The sequence below is a fragment of the Rhinopithecus roxellana genome, chromosome 9, assembly GCF_007565055.1.
Source record: "Rhinopithecus roxellana isolate Shanxi Qingling chromosome 9, ASM756505v1, whole genome shotgun sequence".
NCBI classification, from domain to species: Eukaryota; Metazoa; Chordata; class Mammalia; order Primates; family Cercopithecidae; genus Rhinopithecus; species Rhinopithecus roxellana.
In genome coordinates this window covers 77,519,750-77,541,092 of record NC_044557.1, presented here as the reverse complement: position 1 = coordinate 77,541,092, position 21,343 = coordinate 77,519,750, and the positions used below count along the sequence as shown (strand labels likewise).

Here is a 21,343-nt window from a genome sequence, read left to right as displayed (position 1 = left end):
GGAATTCCAAAATCCAGCAGAGTAGTCAAATTTTAAAGCTCCAAGGTGATCTCCTTTGATCCCATGTCTCACATCTAGGTCATGCTGATGCAAGAGGTGGGCTCTCATGGCCTTGGGCAGCTCTGACCCTTGGCTTTGTAGAGTACAACACCTCTCCTGGCTACCTTTACAGGCTGGTGTTGAGTGTGCTCTGGCTTTTCCAGGTGAACAGTGCAAGCTGTCAGTGAATCTGCCGTTCTGGAGTCTGGAGGATAGTAGCCCTCTTCTCACAGCTCCACTAGGCAGTACTCCAGTGAAGACTCTGTGTGGTGACTCAAATTCAACATTTCCCTTCCACAATGCCCTAGCAGAGATTCTTCATGAGGTCTCCACTCCTGCAGCAAACTTCAGCCTGGATATCCAGGAGTTGCCATATACCCTCTGAAATCTAGGCTGAGGTTCTCATACCTCAATTCTTGACTTTTGTCCACCCTCAGGCTCAATATCACATGGAAGCTGCCAAGGCTTGAGGCTCATATCCACTGAAGCCATGGCCCAAGCTGTACCTTGGCCCTTTTAGCCATGACTGGGACACAGGGCACCAAGTCTTGAGCTTGCACAAAGTAGCAAGGCCTGGGACCCAGCCCACAAAACCATTTTTTTCCTATTAGCCCTCCAGGCTTGTTACAGGAGGGGCTGCTGTGAAGACAGGCCATGGAGACATTTTTGGCCATTGTTTTGGTGATTAACATTTGGCTCCTTGTTAACTATGCAAATTTCTGCAGCTGGCTTGAATCTCTTTTCAGAAAATGGGTTTTTCTTTTCAGTCACACTGTCAGGTTGCAAATTTTCCAAACTTTTGTGGTCTGTTTCGTCTTGAATGCTTTGACACTTAGAAATTTCTTCTGCCAGATACCTTAAATCATCTCTCTCAAGTTCAAATTTCCACAGATCTTTAAGGCAGGAGCAAAATATTATGCAAAGATGCATAGCAAGAGTGACCTTTACTCCAGTTCCCAACAAGTTCCCCATCTGTGTCTGAGACCACCTCAGCCTGGACTTCATTGTACATATCGCTATCAGCATTTTTGTCAAAGCCATTTGCAACTCTCTAGGAAGTTTCAAACTTTCCCACATCTTCCTGTTTTCTGAGCCCTCTAAGTCTCTAAGAAGTTCCAAACTTTCTCACATTTTTCTATCTTCTTCTGAGTCCTCCAAGTGGTTCCAACTTCTGCCTTTTACTCAGTTCCAAGGTCGCTTTCATATTTTCAGGTATCTTTATAGTAAGTGCCCCACTGCCTGTACTAATTAATTGTGTAAGTCTGTTCTCATGATGCTAATAAAGACTTACTGAGACTGAGTAATTAATAAAGGAAAGAGGTTTAATTTACTCACGGTTAAGAAAGGCTGAGGAGGCCTCAAGATACTTACAATTGTGCTTGAAGGAAAAGCAAGTATATCCTTCTTCACATGGCAGAAGAAAGGAGAAGAATGAGAATCAAGTGAAGGCAGAAACTCCTTATAAAACCATAAGATCTTGTGAGAACTAACTATCACGAGAATAGCATGGGGGAAACGACCCCTATAATTCAATTACCTCCTACCAGGTTCCTCTCATGACATGTGGTGATTGTGGGAACTACAATTCAAGATGAGATTTGGGTGGGGACAGAGCCAAATCATATCAGCTTCCCTGTAGAAATACATTATAATATTGTTTTAGTCTATTAATCCTGATATAAGAAATACCATAAACAGGGTACCTTGTAAGCCACATAAATTTCATTCTCACTGTTGTGGATATGGGGAAGTCCAAGATCAAGCTGTGGGCAGATACAGTGTCTGGTGAAGGACTGCTTTTGGGTTCATAGATGATACCTTCTTGCTGTGTCCTCACAGAGAGGAGGAGGAGAATAAGCACCTTTGGGCCTATATTTTCTAGGCACTAATCCCATTATGAGAGCTGTGTCCTTAGGACCTAATCACCTACCAAACAGCCCCTGTCCTAAGCCATTGCCTCAGAGGATAAGATTTAAACATATTAATTTGATGGGACACAAACATTTTAATCATACACATTAATAGACATTTACTCAGATCTGTTGCAAAATACATTATAGACATAATAACCATATCTGGAAAGAACACGAAGGTTCACTAGAGATAATACAGTTAAAATAGTGACACGTACCACTATCAAACAGTGAAAATTAATAAACTATAATTACATGCAAAAATATGGATGAATCCCACAAAGAATAATCGATTGCAAGAAGCCAGATTCAAAAGAGTACATACTTTAAACTTCCATTTTATAAAGTTCAAAACATGCAAAAATAATCTATTATGCTATAACGTATAATCTATTATCTTCAGGATGGAAAGAGTAAGGACTGAGAGGGAATATTTAGGAGATTTCTACCATTAGGCTAATGTTCTCTTCTTGATTTGGGTGTTAGCAAAAAAACTGTGTTCATTTTGTGAAAATTTATCAAGCTATTCACTTAGAAGTTGTAGACTTTTCAGCACCTATATTGTATTTAATTTAAAACATTATGAAATAAAAAGGAGAACACCTCAAAAGTACATATTCTCCTAGTCAACTGATATAGTGTGAGATGTCTCACAAATCTCCAAAGAACTGGTCAGATCTAGTCCTCCCCTTTCTGAATTCCCTGTGATGGTGATTAGAATCTGACGATTATTTAAGCATTCGGAATTTTCCTAGGTCAATAGATCTCAAAGGTTAGCATGGATGAGATTCACTTGGAAGGCTTGTTAAAACTTCCATTGCTGGACCTCATCCTCAGAGTTTCTGATTCAGTAGCTACAGGGAAGGGCACAAGAACTATGGTTTAAGTAACAAAAGTAGACATCATCTCAGCTCTTTATATTTTATGAAAGCTCTGTCTTTATTTGTGCCTACTTTCATTTTTAACCTTCACTGCTCTCCTTGATTTCCCAATCCACTTCATGCTTTTTACCCTCAGAAAGCAAACTTTAATGTTACTTCATTTATGAAAGTAAGGATGATTAGAGTATGATTTTTCTCAAAATGTCCAGTGCTCTGTCTACCTCGGTTTCAAACTAGGCTGCCATCAGAAACACTTAGAGAACATTTAAAGATACCTATAATTCATCTCCAACCCTCCAATTCCTACTCTTTGTAAAAACATTATTGGTTAATAATGAGGTCTACAGTAGGATGCTTTTTAAAAGTCCTCCACGTGATGTTAATGCATGATCAAAATAAAACATGACTGTACTAACCCAGGCATAATAGCTAATCTATTCACTGTGGTATTCCCCATTTTTCACCTAGGTCAAGATCTTTCTCCACCTGGGATCCCTTCAGCTGATAGACATCTCTCCAATATCTTTCCAAAATCCAAACACAAATGAAGCCAACACATCCTATTCTCAATAGCAAGACAAACTAAATTTTTATTGCTTTGTTCTATTATCTTTTCCTAACAGTAAATTTTCCCTCTTCCCTTTTCAAATTCCTCAGAAAATTTGTCTTTGTTTAACATTTCTATTCATTTTTCTGCAATTTATTTCTCAGTTGACTGCAGTCTTGCTTCTTTTCACACATTCTGTTGAAACCCTTTTCGTAAGTTCAGCAGTGGCTTCCTAATAGACACATAATTGTTCACATTTTTAAAGTAGAGTCTCTCCATGACATTTGACATTGTTACTAACTCATTCTTTAGAGAACATTTTTTGTCTTTCTTGTGAAATAATTTATTGATTATTTTTGTACCTGTCTAGCCACTTCTCTATCTACCTCATTCCCTCCTGTTTCTCTACCAATTAATTTAATATTATGGTTTCCCAGGTTTCCACTGTTCATACTATATACTATTTAGTAGAAGGTGAAATCTATTGATTTCAACTGTCCTCCATGTATATGATGATTCTGCAGTTTATGTCAGTTGGCTCAATCCTCTTAACCATTCAACTACTTGTGGATAATATTTAATATTCAAAAAGCATCTTAACTAGTTTGGGTAGCCATTATCTTTTCCAAAACTTGTATTCATTTCAAAGAATTGATTTCATGAATTTTAGTTTGAGTGGTTATTGATTCTCATTTGTAGAGAATACTCTCAGAAACTCTAGCAGTTTGAAGCAGCTGCTTAGGACAAGTAAAGCAAGAGAATTTATTGAAACATAGAGAACTTTTACCTTCATGACTGATTTCAAATATTATGAGACAGAAACAACAGTATGTGTTTATTTCTCTATTTCCTCGGCAAGACTGCATGTCTCTACTAGCAACACAGTTAAGATGGTGCCCTGAAGCTAAAGGCTGTCCTATAGGAAGTAGGAAAATGTGACTTAAATCACATCTAAACCTAGCCCTTAAAAACATTATTTGTTGCTTAGTATGGTACATGGCACATAGCTATTTTCTATCTTTTTTCTCCTGTGCCTACCCCAGATGTAATCATTAAATGTGGATTAGAGCTTTATTCATTTCCTTAGAGGAAAGAGATGCAACATTACTATGTTCAATGCTGTATTTAAATTTTATTTACAAATTTCAGCAATTGCACTGAGGTCAGCAGTTTAAATTACTGCTCCTAATGTGACTAAGGATGATTGGATTTTGATAAAAAAAAACTATATACATAGTATGCATCCCTGTATCTATAAATAGAACTAAAACAAAATATTCATAATTCTTAGTCTAGGAAACTTCCAGACTCCAAAGTCTGAGATTTCTCCATTTAGTACACTGTGGCCAGCATCTCTGGCTCCAAGGAGCACACAGTGCAGTGCGAACTCCTGGGAGGAGATATCAAGAAAGCCAAAAAATAAGGCAAAGTTAAATTTCAAAGGTGGCACAGTCAGCTGTGGCAATGCAGGGATAAATAGGCCTTTTTGTGTTCTTTTTGGGGGGCTCCCCTAATATGGGATTGCACTGTGCACAGAAGTTAGTTATGCAGTTTTGATCATATTAAAAGGCCAGTACTCCACTTGCAAAACAAAATATAAAACTAAGCCATTTATTGAGGTGGTCAGAGGACTGTTTTTAGCATTGGCTCAGAAACAAAACAAAACAAAAAATCCCAGCTGGTTTACCTTAGGCAAGTCACTTAAACACTCTTGGAACAAAGTTCAATCTTCAATGAAGTCAGAACTGTGATTAGCACTATTTGGGAGGTTCTGACATTTGGACATGAGAAGTCTACTTTTACTGTTATCCAGGCATTGAAATAAGACAGCTTGGAAAGCTTCAGTTTTCTGCAATGACTTCAGTCTCATGATTACTTCTTAGTCCAAGAACTGGGCTTTCTAGGAACTCAGGACAATTGCAACTGGAGTTGCAACACAAAATAAAGAGCAACTCTTGCCGAGGACACACACACACACGTGTGTGTGTGTGTATGTACATATGTATGTGTATGTACATACGTGTGTGTGTGTGTGTATATGTTTTATTGGGTGAGTTGTGTATATCATTGCGTTCTGAGAGGTCTGGTTGCAGGCCAAAATCATTGAACTCACAAGCTCTTATCCTAGGGTAATTCGTAGTCAATTCTTGGTATCCAACCTCATTTTAAAAGATGCTTTCTCAAAAACTGTAATCACGTACATACCATGGAATATTACTCAGCAATAAAATTGTATAAACTGTTGAAATATGCAATAACTTGGAGAAATCTCCAGCCAAGCAAAAAATGTAAACCCCAAAAGATTATATACTGTATCATTTCATTTTATAAGACATTTTGAAATGAAAAATCTTGAAAATGAAAGGCAGATAAGTAAATGATTGCCAGGGATTAGGAAGTAGGAAGAAGAAGAAGGGAGGTGAGAATAGTTTAAAAAGAGCAACACAGCCGGGCACGGTGGCTCCTGCCTGTAATCCCAGCACTTTGGGAGGCTGAGGCAGGCAGATCGTTTGAGATCAGGAGTTCAAGACCAGCCTGACAAACATGGTGAAACCCTGTCTCTACTAAAATACAAAAAATTAGCCAGGCATGGTGGCAGGCACCTGTAAACTCAGCTACTTAGGAAGCTGAAGCAGGAGAATCACTTGAACTCAGGAAGCAGAGGTTGCAGTGAGCTGAGATCGCACCACTGTACTCTAGCCTGAGTGACAGAGCGAGACTCCCTCTCAAAAAATAAATACATAAATACATAAATAAAAAGAGCATCACTAGAAATTCTTGTAGTGATGGTCCTGTTCTGTATATTGACTGCTATAGTAGATGCTCAAACCTACACATGTGATAAACTTGTATAGAACTACATACACACAGTAAATGAATACAAGCAAAACTGAGGAAATGTGAATAAGATTGGTGGATTGAGGGGGCGAAGGAGAAAGTGAATAGTCACTGACTAAAAGGTACAAAGTTTCAGATAAACTAGAATAAGTTTTAAGATCTATTGCACAGGAGGGAATCTACGAGCAACGACAATGTATATTTCAAAATAAGTCACAGTAAATTTCAAATGTCTCATTTTGAAAAATGATAAATAATAGAGGTGATGGATAGGTTAATTGGCTTGATTTAATTATCCCACATGGTAAACATACTTTAAAACATCACACTGTACCCCATAAATATATATAATCATGGTTTGTTGAATAAAACAATACTTAATTTAAAAATCCTTTGAAAACTTCTTCTGGCCTGGGAATGACAAAGACCATGACTTCAATCCTGTCTTTTTCTCTTGTCCCATGCTGTGGTCTAAATTTATATCCCCCCAAAATTCATACATTGAAATCCTCTCCCCATAGTGATGATATTAGGAGATTGGGCCTTTTGGGAGATGATTGGGTCTTGAGGGCAGAACTGTCATGAATGGGAATACTGCTTTTATAAAATAGACTCACGGAGCTCATTGAACCCTTCTACCACATAAGTACACAGCAAGAAGGCACCATCTATGAACCACAAAGTGGTTCCTCACCGGCTATTGAATCTGCCAGTGCCTTGATCTTGGATTTCCCAGCCTCCAGATCTGTGAGAAATAATAGCTTAAATAGACTAAGACAGAAAACTGGTACCAAGAAGTAAGGATGCTACTGTAACAATACCTAATCATGTGGAAGCATCTTCAAAACTAGGTAACAAATAGAGGCTGGAATAGTTTTGAGGTACATGCTGAAAAAGCCTGCATTATTGTGAATGTCCATTCATTAAGGACAATCTTGGTGAGGGTACAGAAAGAGAAGAGGAGAGCTGTAGAGAAAGCCTCAATCTTCTTAGGTAAAAACTTAGTCATTAAAAAATGTAGAAATATGGACAGTAAATGTGATTCTGATGAGGTCTCAGATGGACATTAGGAACATGTTATTAGAAACTAGAGAAAAGGTGATCCTTGTTACAAAGTGGCAAAGACCTTGGCTGAATTGTATTCATGTCCTAGTGTTTTATGGAAGTTAGAACTTCTGGTTAATGATGTAGGATATTTGCATGAAGAAATTTCTAAGCAAAGTGTTGAAGGTGTTGAAAGCATGACTTTGCTTCTCTTCAAGCTTATAATAAAATAGGAGAAGAAAGGAATGATATGAAGATGGAATTTTTTAATAAAGGCAAGTGGAACTTAAGGATTTGGAAAACTGACTGTCCATATTATAAAAAATGAGGATGTGTACAGGAGAGAAAAGGAAGGGTGTGATTAGGTGACCCTTTGATAAAGAGATTAATATGGATCAGCCTGGTGCTATTCATTAAGAAAGTGGAAGAATGATGCCAGAGGCAATTTGAAGATCATGGGGCTGCCATTCCCATCACAGGTCCAGGCTACAAGAGCCTAGGGAAGAGAGCAATTTCAAATAAGGGACTGGGGATGCTTATAGAACCTCAGCTCTTGCCACCTGCACTCTGTTTCCATGCTTCTCAGCCACTCCTGGTGTAGCTTTGGTGGGTCCTGGAACGACATGGGCTATGTCCAGGAAAGTTGTAGGGTCATGGCTGCCTTCATCTAGATTGCAAAGGGTGCCCTGTAAAGAAAGCTGTGGAACTCAGAAAGAAAACTGCCCTGGAAGTGAGGCCACCGTGAGGAGTTTTCACTAGGTCAGTGTCCAGTGGAGTCCATGGGAGCAGGACCACCCCAGAGAATCCAGACCAGTAGACTGTTGGGTATGTGATTTCAGCTCTGGAGAGCTCCAGGCACAGAGCCGATTTGAAGATGGGGCGACAACATAGAACTGCCATGGGAGCAAAGCTGCTTGAAGCCTTGGGAACCCAATCTGAACCCCTGGAGGGTACACACTGAACCAAAGAATATTATTCTTGAGCTACAAGACATAATGTTGTTTACCTTGTTAAATTTCAGTCTTACTTGTTACCCCTTTCTTCTGTCCTATTTCTCCCTATTGGAATGGGAATGTCTATCCTATGTCTGTCTGATCATTGTATTTCAGAAGCACATAACATTTTTGATTTCAGAGGTTCACAGTTAGAGTAATTTGCTTCTGCACAGTGATACCTTGAGTCTTATCCTTGGCTGATTTACATGATATCAAAATAGGACTCTTGACTTTAGACTTCCTAGTTGATACTAGAATTAGTTAAAACTTTTAGAGCTATTGGGATGGTATAGCTCTAAAAGTTTTGAATGAGAGAAAGACATGAATTTTTCAGGGCCAATGTTGGAAAAGATGTTTTATCCTCACTGTTCTACAGTGGTGTTCTTGTCATAAATCAAGTGTTGCTGTTGTCATGAATATGTGTGAGTCTTTATCTGAACTCTTCATTACGTTCCATTGGTTAACTCTTCTATACTTGTTTTTAATTCTCCATTGTTTTGATTATGGCAGCTTTATAATAAGTCTGAAATCTGGAATCTGGTTGTTTTTCAGCTGTATATTCTTCTTTATGATTGTTTGAGTTAGACTTAGCTCTTGGCATTTCCAGGAAATTAAAAAATCAGCTTGTCAATTTACACATGCACATTTGCCAGTATTTTGATTGTGACTATTCTGAAGTCATAGGTTAATTTGGGAGACAACATACTCATTTGTTTACATAGATATTTTGTATTTTCTCTCAAAAATGCTTTAAAATATTTTGAGTAGAGTTTTACCCAGCTTTTTCATGTCTTAGCACCTTCATTCCTAAGTATTTGAAATTTTATTACATTAAAAATAGTACTTTAAAAATGTCAGTCTAATTGTTTGTCTCTGATATATTTTTGTATATTTCCTTGTATTTAGTTGTACTGCTAAATTCACTCATTAAGTTTATTTTATCAATTTTATCAGTGACTTTAAAGAATGTCCTATATACACAGTTCTGGAATTTGCAAATAGTGATGATGCCCTTTCTTGAAATTAAGGATGGAGAATAGAAATTACTTAACTAACAATTTCCACTTGCCGAACAGAAGTAGAAATTTTCCAATTATGTTATTTTGACCTGCAACTTACATAACTTGCTCCTTTTTTGTTTTGTTTTGTTTTGTTTTTGAGACGGAGTCTCGCTCTGTCGCCCAGGTTGGAGTGCAGTGGCCGGATCTCAGCTCACTGCAAGCTCCGCCTCCCGGGTTTACGCCATTCTCCTGCCTCAGCCTCCCGAGTAGCTGGGCCTACAGGCGCCCGCCACCTCGCCTGGCTAGTTTTTTGTATTTTGTTTTTAGTAGAGACGGGGTTTCACCATGTTAGCCAGGATGGTCTCGATCTCCTGACCTCGTGATCTGCCCGTCTCGGCCTCCCAAAGTGCTGGGATTACAGGCTTGAGCCACCGCGCCCGGCCTCCTTTTTTCTTTCTTTCTTTCTTTTCTTTTTTTTTTTTTTTTTTTTTTTTTTTTTTTTTTTTGAGATGGCGTGTCACCCTTTTGCCAGGCTGGCATGCAGTGGTGCGATCTCGGTTCATTGCAACCTCCACCTCCTGGGTTCAAGTGATTCTCCTGCATTAGCCTCCTGAGTAGATGGGACTACAGGCACCCATCACCATGCCCAGCTAATTTTTATGTTATTAGTAGAGACAGGGTTTCATCATGTTGGCCAGGATGGTCTCGATCTCTTGACCTCGTGATCCACCCACCTTGGGCTCCCAAAGTGCTGGGATTACAGGTGTGAGCCACCACACCTGGCCTCATATCTTGTTCTTAAAATGTATTTAGCAACTCACTCCATTGTTTTACTTTGTTTTGACTTTTTGCTCCATTTATCATACTATTCCTATGTTTTTGAACAGTGATGTATTTTTTGAAATTCTGTTTATTCTATTCAGTAGATTCTCAGAGATCAGAATCCAAAATGATGATCAATTTAAATAATTACATTCATTTATTTGTTCATTTCATGTTTAATTTAATAAATTCACTTGGAGTCCCTACTATACATGTAGGTGTAGTAGTTTTAAGTAACAGATAAGCAAAAAGGGACATAAGCCCTGCCTTTATGAAGTTTATAGTGAGAGGGAGGCAGACATTTTAAATACTCAAGTGAAAAAGAGACCCTGCGATCATGAACATATAGTCATTGAAGCTGCCCAAGAACACAGCCTCCATCCAGATAGAGAATAAAGAATGTGGATGGCAAAGATTGCAATTCTATCTCAATTCACTGACAACTTATTAATCAGAATGCAGCTACATGGCCTCACTTAGTTGTGAAAAGCACTAAAATATTTGTCCTGGGTGGCAGCAGCCTCCCAGCAACACCTCATAAATGTAATTGGAACATGAATTTCAGATCTCAGCTAGTCGTCTCTACCACATCAAGCTGCAAACAACTCTATGCCTTTTGCAACTATGGATTTTATATTTTCATCAAATTTGTAAATCCTTTGACCGTTAATTTTTCCATAGTTTTCCATGCTTGCCCCTGCTCCACAACCTTTTTGGAACTTCAGTAATGCATATTAAACTGTTTAGTATTTTCCTACAGGGAATATCTGTTCTTTAAAAAGAAATCTTGCTTTTCTCATGGCTGCATTCTGAATAGTGGCTATTGCCATGTCTTTAAGTCCACTATCTTTGCTTTCATACTGTCTACTTTTCTATGAGGTCCATTGAGTATTTTTTTTAAATTTCTAGTAATATATTTTGCATCTCTTAAAGTTTCATGTGGTTATCTTTTTATATCTTCCCTTTCTTTCCTCACAGTGTTCACTGAGTTCAGTTTTTCTGAAAAGGGCTATATAGTAAATATTTTAGGCTTTGCTGCGGTTATGTAGTCTCTAACATGTATTCATCTTTGATTTTGGTTTGTTGGTTTTTACAATCCTTTAAAAATGTAAAAATCATTACTAGATCACAGGCAATACAAAAAAAAGTCTATAAGACAGATTTAGTCTGGAGTGTAGTGTGCTAACTCTTGTTTTAAGTAGTTGAATATAGTTATATCTGTTATAAAGTCCTTTTTTTCTAATTCCATCATCTCCATATTTTTTGGTCTATGTCTAATGATTTTTCTCTTGGTTATGGGTTGTATCTTTATGTTTATTGACATAGCTAGTACTTTCTTTTAACTGTATGTTGAATGTGGTGAATTTTAAGACAGTGTCTGGATTTAGTTATCTTTAAGTAATCTTGCACTTTCTTCTAGTATGTATTAAAGTTACTTTTGGTCCACTTTGTGTCTTTTGAGATTTGTTTTTAAGCTTTAAGTATTGCATTTTTAAGTGGCCTTACCTCTAGGCATAGTTTACCGTCTCTACTGAAGTGCACCCCTTTTGAGATTTCTACTGAATACTCCATTCAGTTAAAGTGGACTCTATATTCTGGCTAGTGGTACCTGAACAAATCTCAGCCCTGTGTGCTTCATTGGAAACATTCATCTCTTTATGTGACTTCATGAAATTTCATCCAATTGCATGCATTTATTAGTGTTTAGCAAACAGTAATGAAGAGAACCCAATGTAAATCTTTTGAGTCCTTTTCTTCTGCAGAGCTTCCTCCTTTCTAGAACTTCGCCCTATGACTAACATTTCCCTCATGTTTCCTGAATTCTATCTACTGAGCTGAAAGGACCACCATGCTCTACTTGTAATCCCACTCCTTATTCTATGGCCCAGAATGTGTCTCATTAGAGAAAGCCAAATGATCATAGGGCTCTCCTTCTTAGTTTCTTTCCTCTCTTAGATCACAGTTCTTCATGGACCTGGCCTAATGTTTTAAAACAGTTATTATATATATTTTTCTCAGTTTTAATTTTTAACTCAATAATGTAAATTTTTTCCCTGTTGCTCTTTCATGGTTATTACTTGATTTAATTTAAATATTTTCTTCTCCAAATCTTTAAATAATTTAAGTTTTATTGAATGAATGCTTATATTTTTGTCTTATTTAGAGATTCTGAGAAGTATTTTAGCTGGATGTTTAAAAACACATACTTTTAAATTACTTTCTTCAGTGCATTAGCTGTCTCTCATTTTCCCAACATGTCTCTTTGGAAGGTAAATGGAAATTAATGTAGGATATTTGTAAAAAGCATATTTGTGCATTCAAAAATGAACTTTCAAAGCTAAAATGCCATTATACTTTGCTCTTTTTACTTTTCAGAGGTGTTTATCTCAGTGAATATTGAGTATTTTTCTTTGTTCTGTTATACACGTTTTTCTTTTTAATTTCATCTGCTTTAATATGAAATGAACTGAGGGAGCTTAACTGAAAAATAAAAATATGAGAATCTTTGATTTCCTTTAGAATCATTGAAAATACACTTTTGTTTTCTTCATAAGCTGGGAAGGTATTATGTGTTGTACTGTGACAAACATAAAACAAAATTATCAATCTGGAAGAACTGTTATTTACCCAGTTGCTCAATTTTCTTCTCCATGAGAAAAGGGTTTCTCCTTAAACACAAAAATGCAAAAAGTTGAATTATTAAATGTAAGTAGAGGCAGTTACACAAAATTAACTACTGCTCCATATATGTAATATGATGGCTAATTAATGACAGTGTAATATTTAAATAGTTTGCCTAATTAGGCACACAACAGTGATGGCTGTCTTGGGACAAAATAACAAGTCTCACATAGATGTCAGTTTCACTTGAGTGCTGATGGAAATTTTAGATTTAGCAAAGGAGATTTGTAGAAAAAATGTCCCATGATAAAATTTGAAACTGAATTGAATACTTAGCATCTGGAATTGACCAAGTGTACTGCTCTCCTACAATTTACACTTTATTTCTCTTTGGTGATAAACAAGCCTATATACTGTACCCCACGCCCAACCCTAAGCTATTTCAGAAGAAACTAATAGCAAGGCAGAGCATAGTATAAGATCAGTATCAGAAAAGATGCGTTATAGAAAACCATTTAGGTGTTTTTTGAAACTGTTTTTTTTTTATTAACAGCCATGTTTGGAGAAGTTCCAATTTATGTTATGTTCGATGAAATGTTGTGGTCTCATACCCAAAGCCAAAACAAGATCATATATTTACAATATCTAAACAACTGTCACAGAGATTAAAAGTAAATAAAAATTTAATTTTAGGAAAAAGTACATTTTTGAAATCATAGTGAACTATTTTTAAAAATCTTTTCACTATAATACAACTAATCTTTATTCTATTTTGTTATGTTTCTCCCTGCTCCATAGGTAAGAGATAAAAAGGCATTATTTATGAATTTTACATAAATTCAGTTATTTTGAAGTATAATAAGTGGTGTTATTTGATGATAGATTTATATTATAATATTTTAAACAATTAAAATGATATTTACTAACATTTTTAACAGCCATAGTTTTTAATTATAAATTTAAATACATTAAGAACTTATGAGAGAATTGATAATATTGCTCCAGAAAGTTGGAATAAATCCAAAGTCCGAAAGGGTTAACAATTTTAGTCCTCATTCTTAAAATTCCACATTATCTTTATTGATCCCATTAGCTGAATTTGTGGTTTTCTTCACGTTTTTACAATAGACTGACTTTGCAAGCTTCTTAACATGCAATTTGCTAACATCTGATCTATGCAAATGTGTATACATATACATATATAAAAGATTAAATGACTTTATATCTTACAACCTTTATACTTTTCTTAGAACAAGAGTAGAGAATCCACCATCATTTTTATTACTCACTGTATTATCTGTATGTTAAGCAACCACATTCGGAAGCCATCACAACTTCTAGTTAACCTCAAGGGGAGTCTAAGGTATTTAATGGCATTGTTTTACTATTTAGGTGAAAATATATTATTCTTAAGCCTTGGCCTAAGATGGATGTTCTAATTTATTTTGTCATCATGGTATTTCTTCTGACATATCTAGAAAAACCAAACTAATCTTTTGAAGATAATGAGATAAAAATATAATAATATAGTCAAAACGAGATGTTTTATCTTTAGGCAGCAATGAAGCATGCAAGAATTTGCATGGACTCTTGATTCAGCCTCCTAATCTTCATCAACTATGGCCTTCCTCTGTTATCCTTCCATAGAGCAACTAAATGATATTTTCAAAACCTAAATCCAATTGTGCCATATCCCCACTAAAAACACTTCAATGTTCCATTACTATGAGTAAATTCCATACCCTTGTCAGAAATGTCCTGCAAGGTCTAACCCTTAGTTGCCCTTCCAATTGCATTTGGTACCAAATAGCCCCTCACCCTTTTTGCTGTAGCACACAGGCCCATTACCTTGGTAAAATTGTCAGTGAAGCTGCAGGAACACTCTACCCTCTGCTTTTCATCTCGTTATTGCTTACTATTTTGCTTTGAGTTTCCAGTCCAGCATCACTTCCTCAGGAAATTCTTGTTCCTTAATTCGTCAACTAGTTCAAGGCCCCAAGCATACAGCATTAGTACTAAATGTTCCTTCTTCATAGGACCTGCTGGAAATGTGATCTTATGTATTCATTTTGCCATTTGTTTAGAGCCTGAATCTCTAATAGAATACTCCATGAGAGCAGGGATCATGAAAACGTTTTATAGTCATTGCGGTTGGAGAGATTACATGGTTTCCTCCTGGCACTTGGCAGATCTCAATGAATACTTTTTGGATAGATGACAAAATGAATACATTTTGTTTCACAAGAAGTTTATACAAATGGCCAACATGATCCTATGTGCATCTTGAGCCTCTAAGGAGATGGTTCTATGGAACAACCTTCTGTGAACCCTCCACTTTCTGTGAATTGTTGGACAGAAAATGTTGTAGACATCATTTATTAAACAAGCAAGCCTGGAGGCCACGACAGAGTAATGATGAAAGAACAGAAGCCTGTATCCTGTCATTTACAGGATATGTACTAACTCATTTTGAACAGAGACCAAACCATGGTATTTAGCAGAAAGAGCACAACATTGGATTCAAGAATTTCATGGCTTGTTCTAATGCTGCCTTTTACTTGTCCCAACTCCACTATAAGTTCTTTTTAAATTGACTTAGGTAGTATGCCCTGCTATGAATTCACAATTACAGAAAATGTGGGGTATTTTTTAAATATTGCCTTGAATTCAGCATTTAAGTAGGGACACCAAACCAAAAAATTTTCAAATCTAACATTTACTGAAGCAAAGTTTACTTTTTTTACCGTTTTGTCAGATACTGATTCTATGATAGTCTCTGTCATAATAAACATATTAAACAGAAATGCTGAGCATAGAACTCGGTACAAGAATCTACATAAACATTGGTTTGAATGATGGAGGATCTGAGTTCCTATCCTTGTTTTCAAGTGAAAATTAGTCATACATTTGAGTTGAAATTGTTTTGCTGTAAAATAAAGATTTCCTTGAAGTGAGCTGTTTTCTGGGTTGTTCTCTTTTCCATGTGTTAGGAGTGTAGAGTTATTTCTCTGCATTGTGTGTCTAGGTTGAGGAAATTCAAAGAGATCATGTAGAGAAATTGATTTCTATGCCTTGAAGCTTATGGAATATAATACATTATTATCATTAAAATGATGGCTAAAGTATTTAAATATCTATTGTAACCCAAGGGACTGCATTTTGAAAGAAACTGCATTTCCACAGAGGGTGAATAAATGGGTGTGTTTTCATTTGACTAAATGCAGGATTTTTGTGCGGGAGTTCTGTTGTAGAACCGTCTTACATTCTGCCCAAGAGGCCAATCTGAAAAGGTGAGGAGACATTTGGAAAGAAGATCTAACTGTACTGTTCTACACCTATAGCATAAGACAGAAATGTAAGCAGCCAGCTGGAGAAACACAATCACCCACAGTAATGGAACTGAAGGTGACACGTCTGTGGATCCCATGAAATGGTGTATGAGTGAAAGAATCATCTTTCTTTAATTGTTTGTCAAAGCTCTAGAAACCAATGCCAAATTAGCGTTAGGAAAATAAGAGGATTCATATCCTCTGATCCTTCCTACTTGTAACCCCAGGAAGCTCATAGAGATCTCACCTCTGTCCCACCTCTGCTCCATCTGCCACAAGTCCGAGGTATGGGGAGCAAAGAAGCTTAATCAAAATGAAGTTAATTTATTTTTGATTACCCAGGACTGGATGTATTAATTGATGTACTGTGATTTTTTTAAGTTAAATCACTTATTTTTAAACAGACAAACATCACGTATATTTATCATGTGTAAATGATGTTTTGAAATATGTGTTCATTGTGGAATGGCTACAGTGAGCTAATTAACATTTTACTTACTTCATATACTTTTCGTTTTTGAGATGAGAACACTTAAACTACAATCTCTAAACTGTAGGATTTTTTTTCTGTAATCTGAGTGTGATCCAGAATGTTATGTGTCTCCTTCAGATTTTATCCAGAGGAAGGAAAATAAGTAGCTTATTGAACTTGTTTAAATAGATTGTGGGCCAGTTGAACTGTGAATATATGCTAGTGAAATAATTTATTGTCAAAGCAGTATTCAATGCTGGTGTTGGTACTTGGGAAGGGAAATAATATAAGGGATTTATAGTTGGGCGTAGAGACAGCAGTACAGGCTTACTAGAAGGTTTAGGTCTTGAAGGCATTGGTGAAAATATTTGTAGTAGTATGCCACATGGTCTAGACAAGAAAGCTAGTTCATTTTAATTATCTAACAAACTTACAAGAGAAAGAACACACACACAAAAATAAAATATATATATTTTATTTTAAAGATAAATGTTAAATATCTTTTAAGAGGAATATACTTACATTTTTGATTTATAGATTATGGAGCTAAATGGATAAAGAGCAAGAAAGAAAAAAGCAAATACCATTTGATGCATATAATATAGTAATAAAATTGTCTCTAATAACAAAGCTTTTTTTTTTTTTTTTTTTTTTTTTTTTTACTTTCTACCCACCATGGAATTGAATAGAAAGACATTGTCCATCTCTATTGATTTAGGTTCTGGAGCTATCGGTCACATCAAATAATAATTGATCATTATGGAGCCAGACTTTTCCTCAAAAACTTGAATTGAAGGAATTCCCTGAGTCGGCCAAGGCAATAACATAAGTTATAAGACAATTTATTGCACAAGTGAACTTGTAACTTATCAGCTTGACTGGCCTAAACAATGTTATAATAAGGCAAATGCCCCAACTTCAATTCCTTTATGAAACAGGAGCTTTTTCTTATGTTTGCATACCAAACACAGCTACTCATATAACCACACTGCTAGCACCTATCATTAGCCAAAAGTAAACTAGTGGAGAATCTATGGCCCCAATTTGGAAAATCAGAATCATAGATCCCAAAGTAACATTAGTCAAAAAGTTATTTATGGTGTTGTATCTATGTATATTATATGACTACTTAGTAAAAGATATACTGTTTGATTTCATAGGAATAGGTTTCTAAAGATATATTAGTTACCTTATTATTTCTTTGTAGACAAAATATCCTGGATATATGATATACTTTTATTTGAGTTGTTTTTCTACAAACATTTTTCAATAAATTCGGAAACATACTATTGACATGAACTATATTATATTGTCTCTTAAATTATGTCTTTGTGTTGTACATACCTGCATTAAAAAATCAAAAAGTTCTCCCCATCAACAAACAAAGTGATCAAAGATTTTCCATCACAGACTTTAAGATACATGTTTCCTTTGTGTAACTCACTTTGTCGCTTAAACACGAAAAAAAAAATATTGATTCTATGTTCCTAATGTTCTAATTTTGGAGTGTAAATTTTTGCTTACTTTCATTGCTATTTCAACCAATTGTTATAAAATTGTTAAGATCTAGTTTATACTTGTATATGTGCTTATACATTTTTTCATAAACTTCTCATTTTATTTCATCTTTATTAGTATATTATGCACTTGGTATCACATTTGAACTGTTATTTTTATCCAAACATATTGACTTGCTTTTCTCTTAATAACTTACAACTGAACATTGCATTTATCTTAATAACTTAAAACTGAACATTTTGTCATTTTTAACAGCTGAAGATGCTTGTGGAGGAACAATGAGAGGATCCAGTGGCATCATATCCAGCCCTAGTTTTCCTAATGAGTACCATAACAATGCTGATTGCACTTGGACCATTGTAGCAGAGCCTGGGGACACAATTTCACTCATATTTACTGACTTTCAAATGGAAGAGAAATATGATTACTTAGAAATAGAAGGTTCTGAGCCCCCTACAATATGGTAAGTAAATAGCTTCTATTATCCTTGCATTGATGTTGTTGAAGCAAACTAGGGAACAAAGAACAACTGAATGTGGACTTTTACAGGTTTGGATATTTAAAAGATCTTATAGGAAAGTTATGTCAAGAGGTTGTCAGAGCTGAAGGATATTTTTGAAGATTGGGCTATTTACATAAAAACAGATGGAAATTCAAAACATGTATAAACAAATAAAAGTTATTCCTTTTGTAACCTACAGTTGTGCTTTTTAGCATGCTAGTCCATACTTGATGGTTTCTCTCAAATTAATTGAATAATCTTGGAAGTAATTTTCCTTTGTTTAAGTAGATCTGTTATATAACCTGTTATCTGACAGCAAAAATTAAACACCATGATCTGGGGGAATATGGTTTGTTTCTTTAGCAACTCAAGGCATGGTCTAATGAAACCTGCAAAGTATTCAGAACATGCTTTTAAGACATAATATTTTTTAAGTAAAATGTTTCTTTACGCTATTTTAAAAATTTGTATCTAATTATATCATTGACTAGATTATGATTCAGTAACTGAGTGAAAGAAAGAATAAGATGATATTGATAAAGGAAAGAGATAGGTAAACACTAGACTAGAGAGGATCTTTTAAGCCATGTGAAGATTTGTTAAGAACCATGGGAATTTATCCAAAACAATTACATGAAGAGGTTTGAATATCCAAACGATTATTCCTATTGAAATGAAGAGATTGATTTGAAGAGGGGCTCGATTCGCTGTAGGAAGATCACTTAAAAGATGATTGCAGTATTACAAGAAAAGATCATGGTAGCTTGAATTAGAGTCGTATTAATGAGGTAAGGAAGTAGACTGAGTTGAGAGATATTGATGATGTATAATCAAAAGGACTTTGTAATGGACTGGGGGTGATAAAGAAGGCAGTATTAAAATAAAACCTGGTTTTCTGACCTGCATAAATGGTGAAGGCAGTAGTAATATTCACTGAGTTGGGAATTGTTGAGGCAAGGTTAAGTTTGGAATGAGAACCCTGTAAATATCAAGATTTGTTTTGAATATTTTAGTTGGAAGATTCTTTGAGATGTGCAATTAAAGCCATCTACTAGACAACTATATCTCTTATGTGATTCAATAGAGTAGAATCACAACACTGATATTTAGTTAATATTGACGGTAAGTGAACCAATATGCAACAATATAATTGAGTAGACAGAGAGAGGATGAAATGAGAAGACAAAGGAGGACTAGGACTGAATCTGAGACTTAACAACATATAAGGCGTGGACTAAGAAGGATGATACAGCCAAGAAAACTGAGGGAGTAATTTGAAGAGGCAAGAGAAGGAAGGAAGTCTTAAGAAATAATTTCACGCGGACAAGGGGAGAAGAGTATGAAGAAGGGAAAGTAGACAACATTGTGGACTTCTGCTAAAAGAACACCATGTAAATGGTTTTAAAACTTTACAGTTTTCTGGGCTTCACCAAAAGTACAAAGCATTTCCTTAATTGTAAATCCTACCTTGCAAGATAGAACAAAAGTAACACACTTAGATATACCCACTTATTTCCCCTCTACATTTAGGCCCTCAATACTTCGAGTTATATGCCTGGTATGATAAATTCATACCAGAAGGCAATAAAACCCACTTAAATTTTGGTTTTAAATGCTAGATAATTTAAAAGCTATTATTTGAGAAATTGCTACTTCAATGGTGATTCATATTCAAGTCATAATAAGGTAGATGATAATGCCATACATCTTTTAATAATTGTAACATCTTTTGCTATACAAGTGATCTTATTAAAATGGCAGTTTTAACTTGAACAATATTTGACTACTGGATACAATAAAGGAAAATAGAACACTGTTTTATAGTATCAGTTCCTGAGCTACCATCAAACTCTAGAAACCAAATTTCTCACATTTACTCCGTGGATTATAATCTCTCCATTTATGTTCATATAGTCACTTTCTTGTTTCAGATTAAACATGCTTAGTAATGATTTGTATATCTTCTTAACAATCTAAGTGGTTTCAACAATATAGTTTGTCCAATAAGAGTATCAGATCCACAAATTTCTCCATTTTCTCCTTTAAAAGGCAGTTTTCCACTTCATTTATTTTCATCTTCCTTAGAATATAGTAACTAAGAAATGTATTGTTTTGTATTCTTTTAAAATTAATGTTACAGTAAAATTTAGGTAGACTTGTCAAAATCTTTGTTATATAATAAATCAAAAATAAAATCATTTGGCATGTTTCAAGAAATCGATACAAATGTTCAAACTATATTTCTATAAATGCCAACATGAAGATGCATAGTGTTGGTAAATTAATATTATATAAAGTCATTTAAGTATATTAAAACAACATTCCTTTTAAAATGTATTAAATAATTTATGTATTAAATAATCTGTAAATAATTAAAATAAAACTTTTATATCTAATCTGGCCCTGTGATCACCTTAAATCCTTTAAGGTTCTCACATCTTTTTAAAGATATGCTCATCAAAAGAACACACTTTATTTCAGATGACATTATATCAAGCATTCTTCCTTATAAGTATGCACTATTCACATGATATATTCAATTTATAATAGAATTCAAAACAGCGGTGAACAGGGAGACCTTCACATCCTTTTGATTAAAAAAACAAATACTTTTTGGACTTCAGATCCTTCATTCAGAGACCAGAAACTTGTCACTAGCTACAATACATTATAGTTTTACTCCTGAAGTGCGTAGAGTGTGGCAAGGCTTGATTAACTTGTTTTTGACTTTGATCACACAGACTAAACCAGCCCAACAATTGTGCTGCAAAAAGAATATTTACACTTAGTCAGTGCTTTACTTGCAGACTATGTATGCTA

General features: G+C 35.3%; 1 protein-coding gene across 3 annotated transcripts in view; it reads left to right on the top strand.

The window, feature by feature from the left end:
* CSMD3 (CUB and Sushi multiple domains 3) overlaps positions 1–21,343 on the top strand; it is a 1,308,251-nt gene that overhangs the window by 341,953 nt on the left and 944,955 nt on the right. For all 3 annotated transcript variants that reach the window (XM_030937706.1, XM_030937708.1, XM_030937707.1), the window contains exon 5: positions 18,277–18,484. In XM_030937706.1, the coding sequence (XP_030793566.1) occupies positions 18,277–18,484 (208 nt within the window). The remainder of the gene's footprint in view (positions 1–18,276; positions 18,485–21,343) is intronic.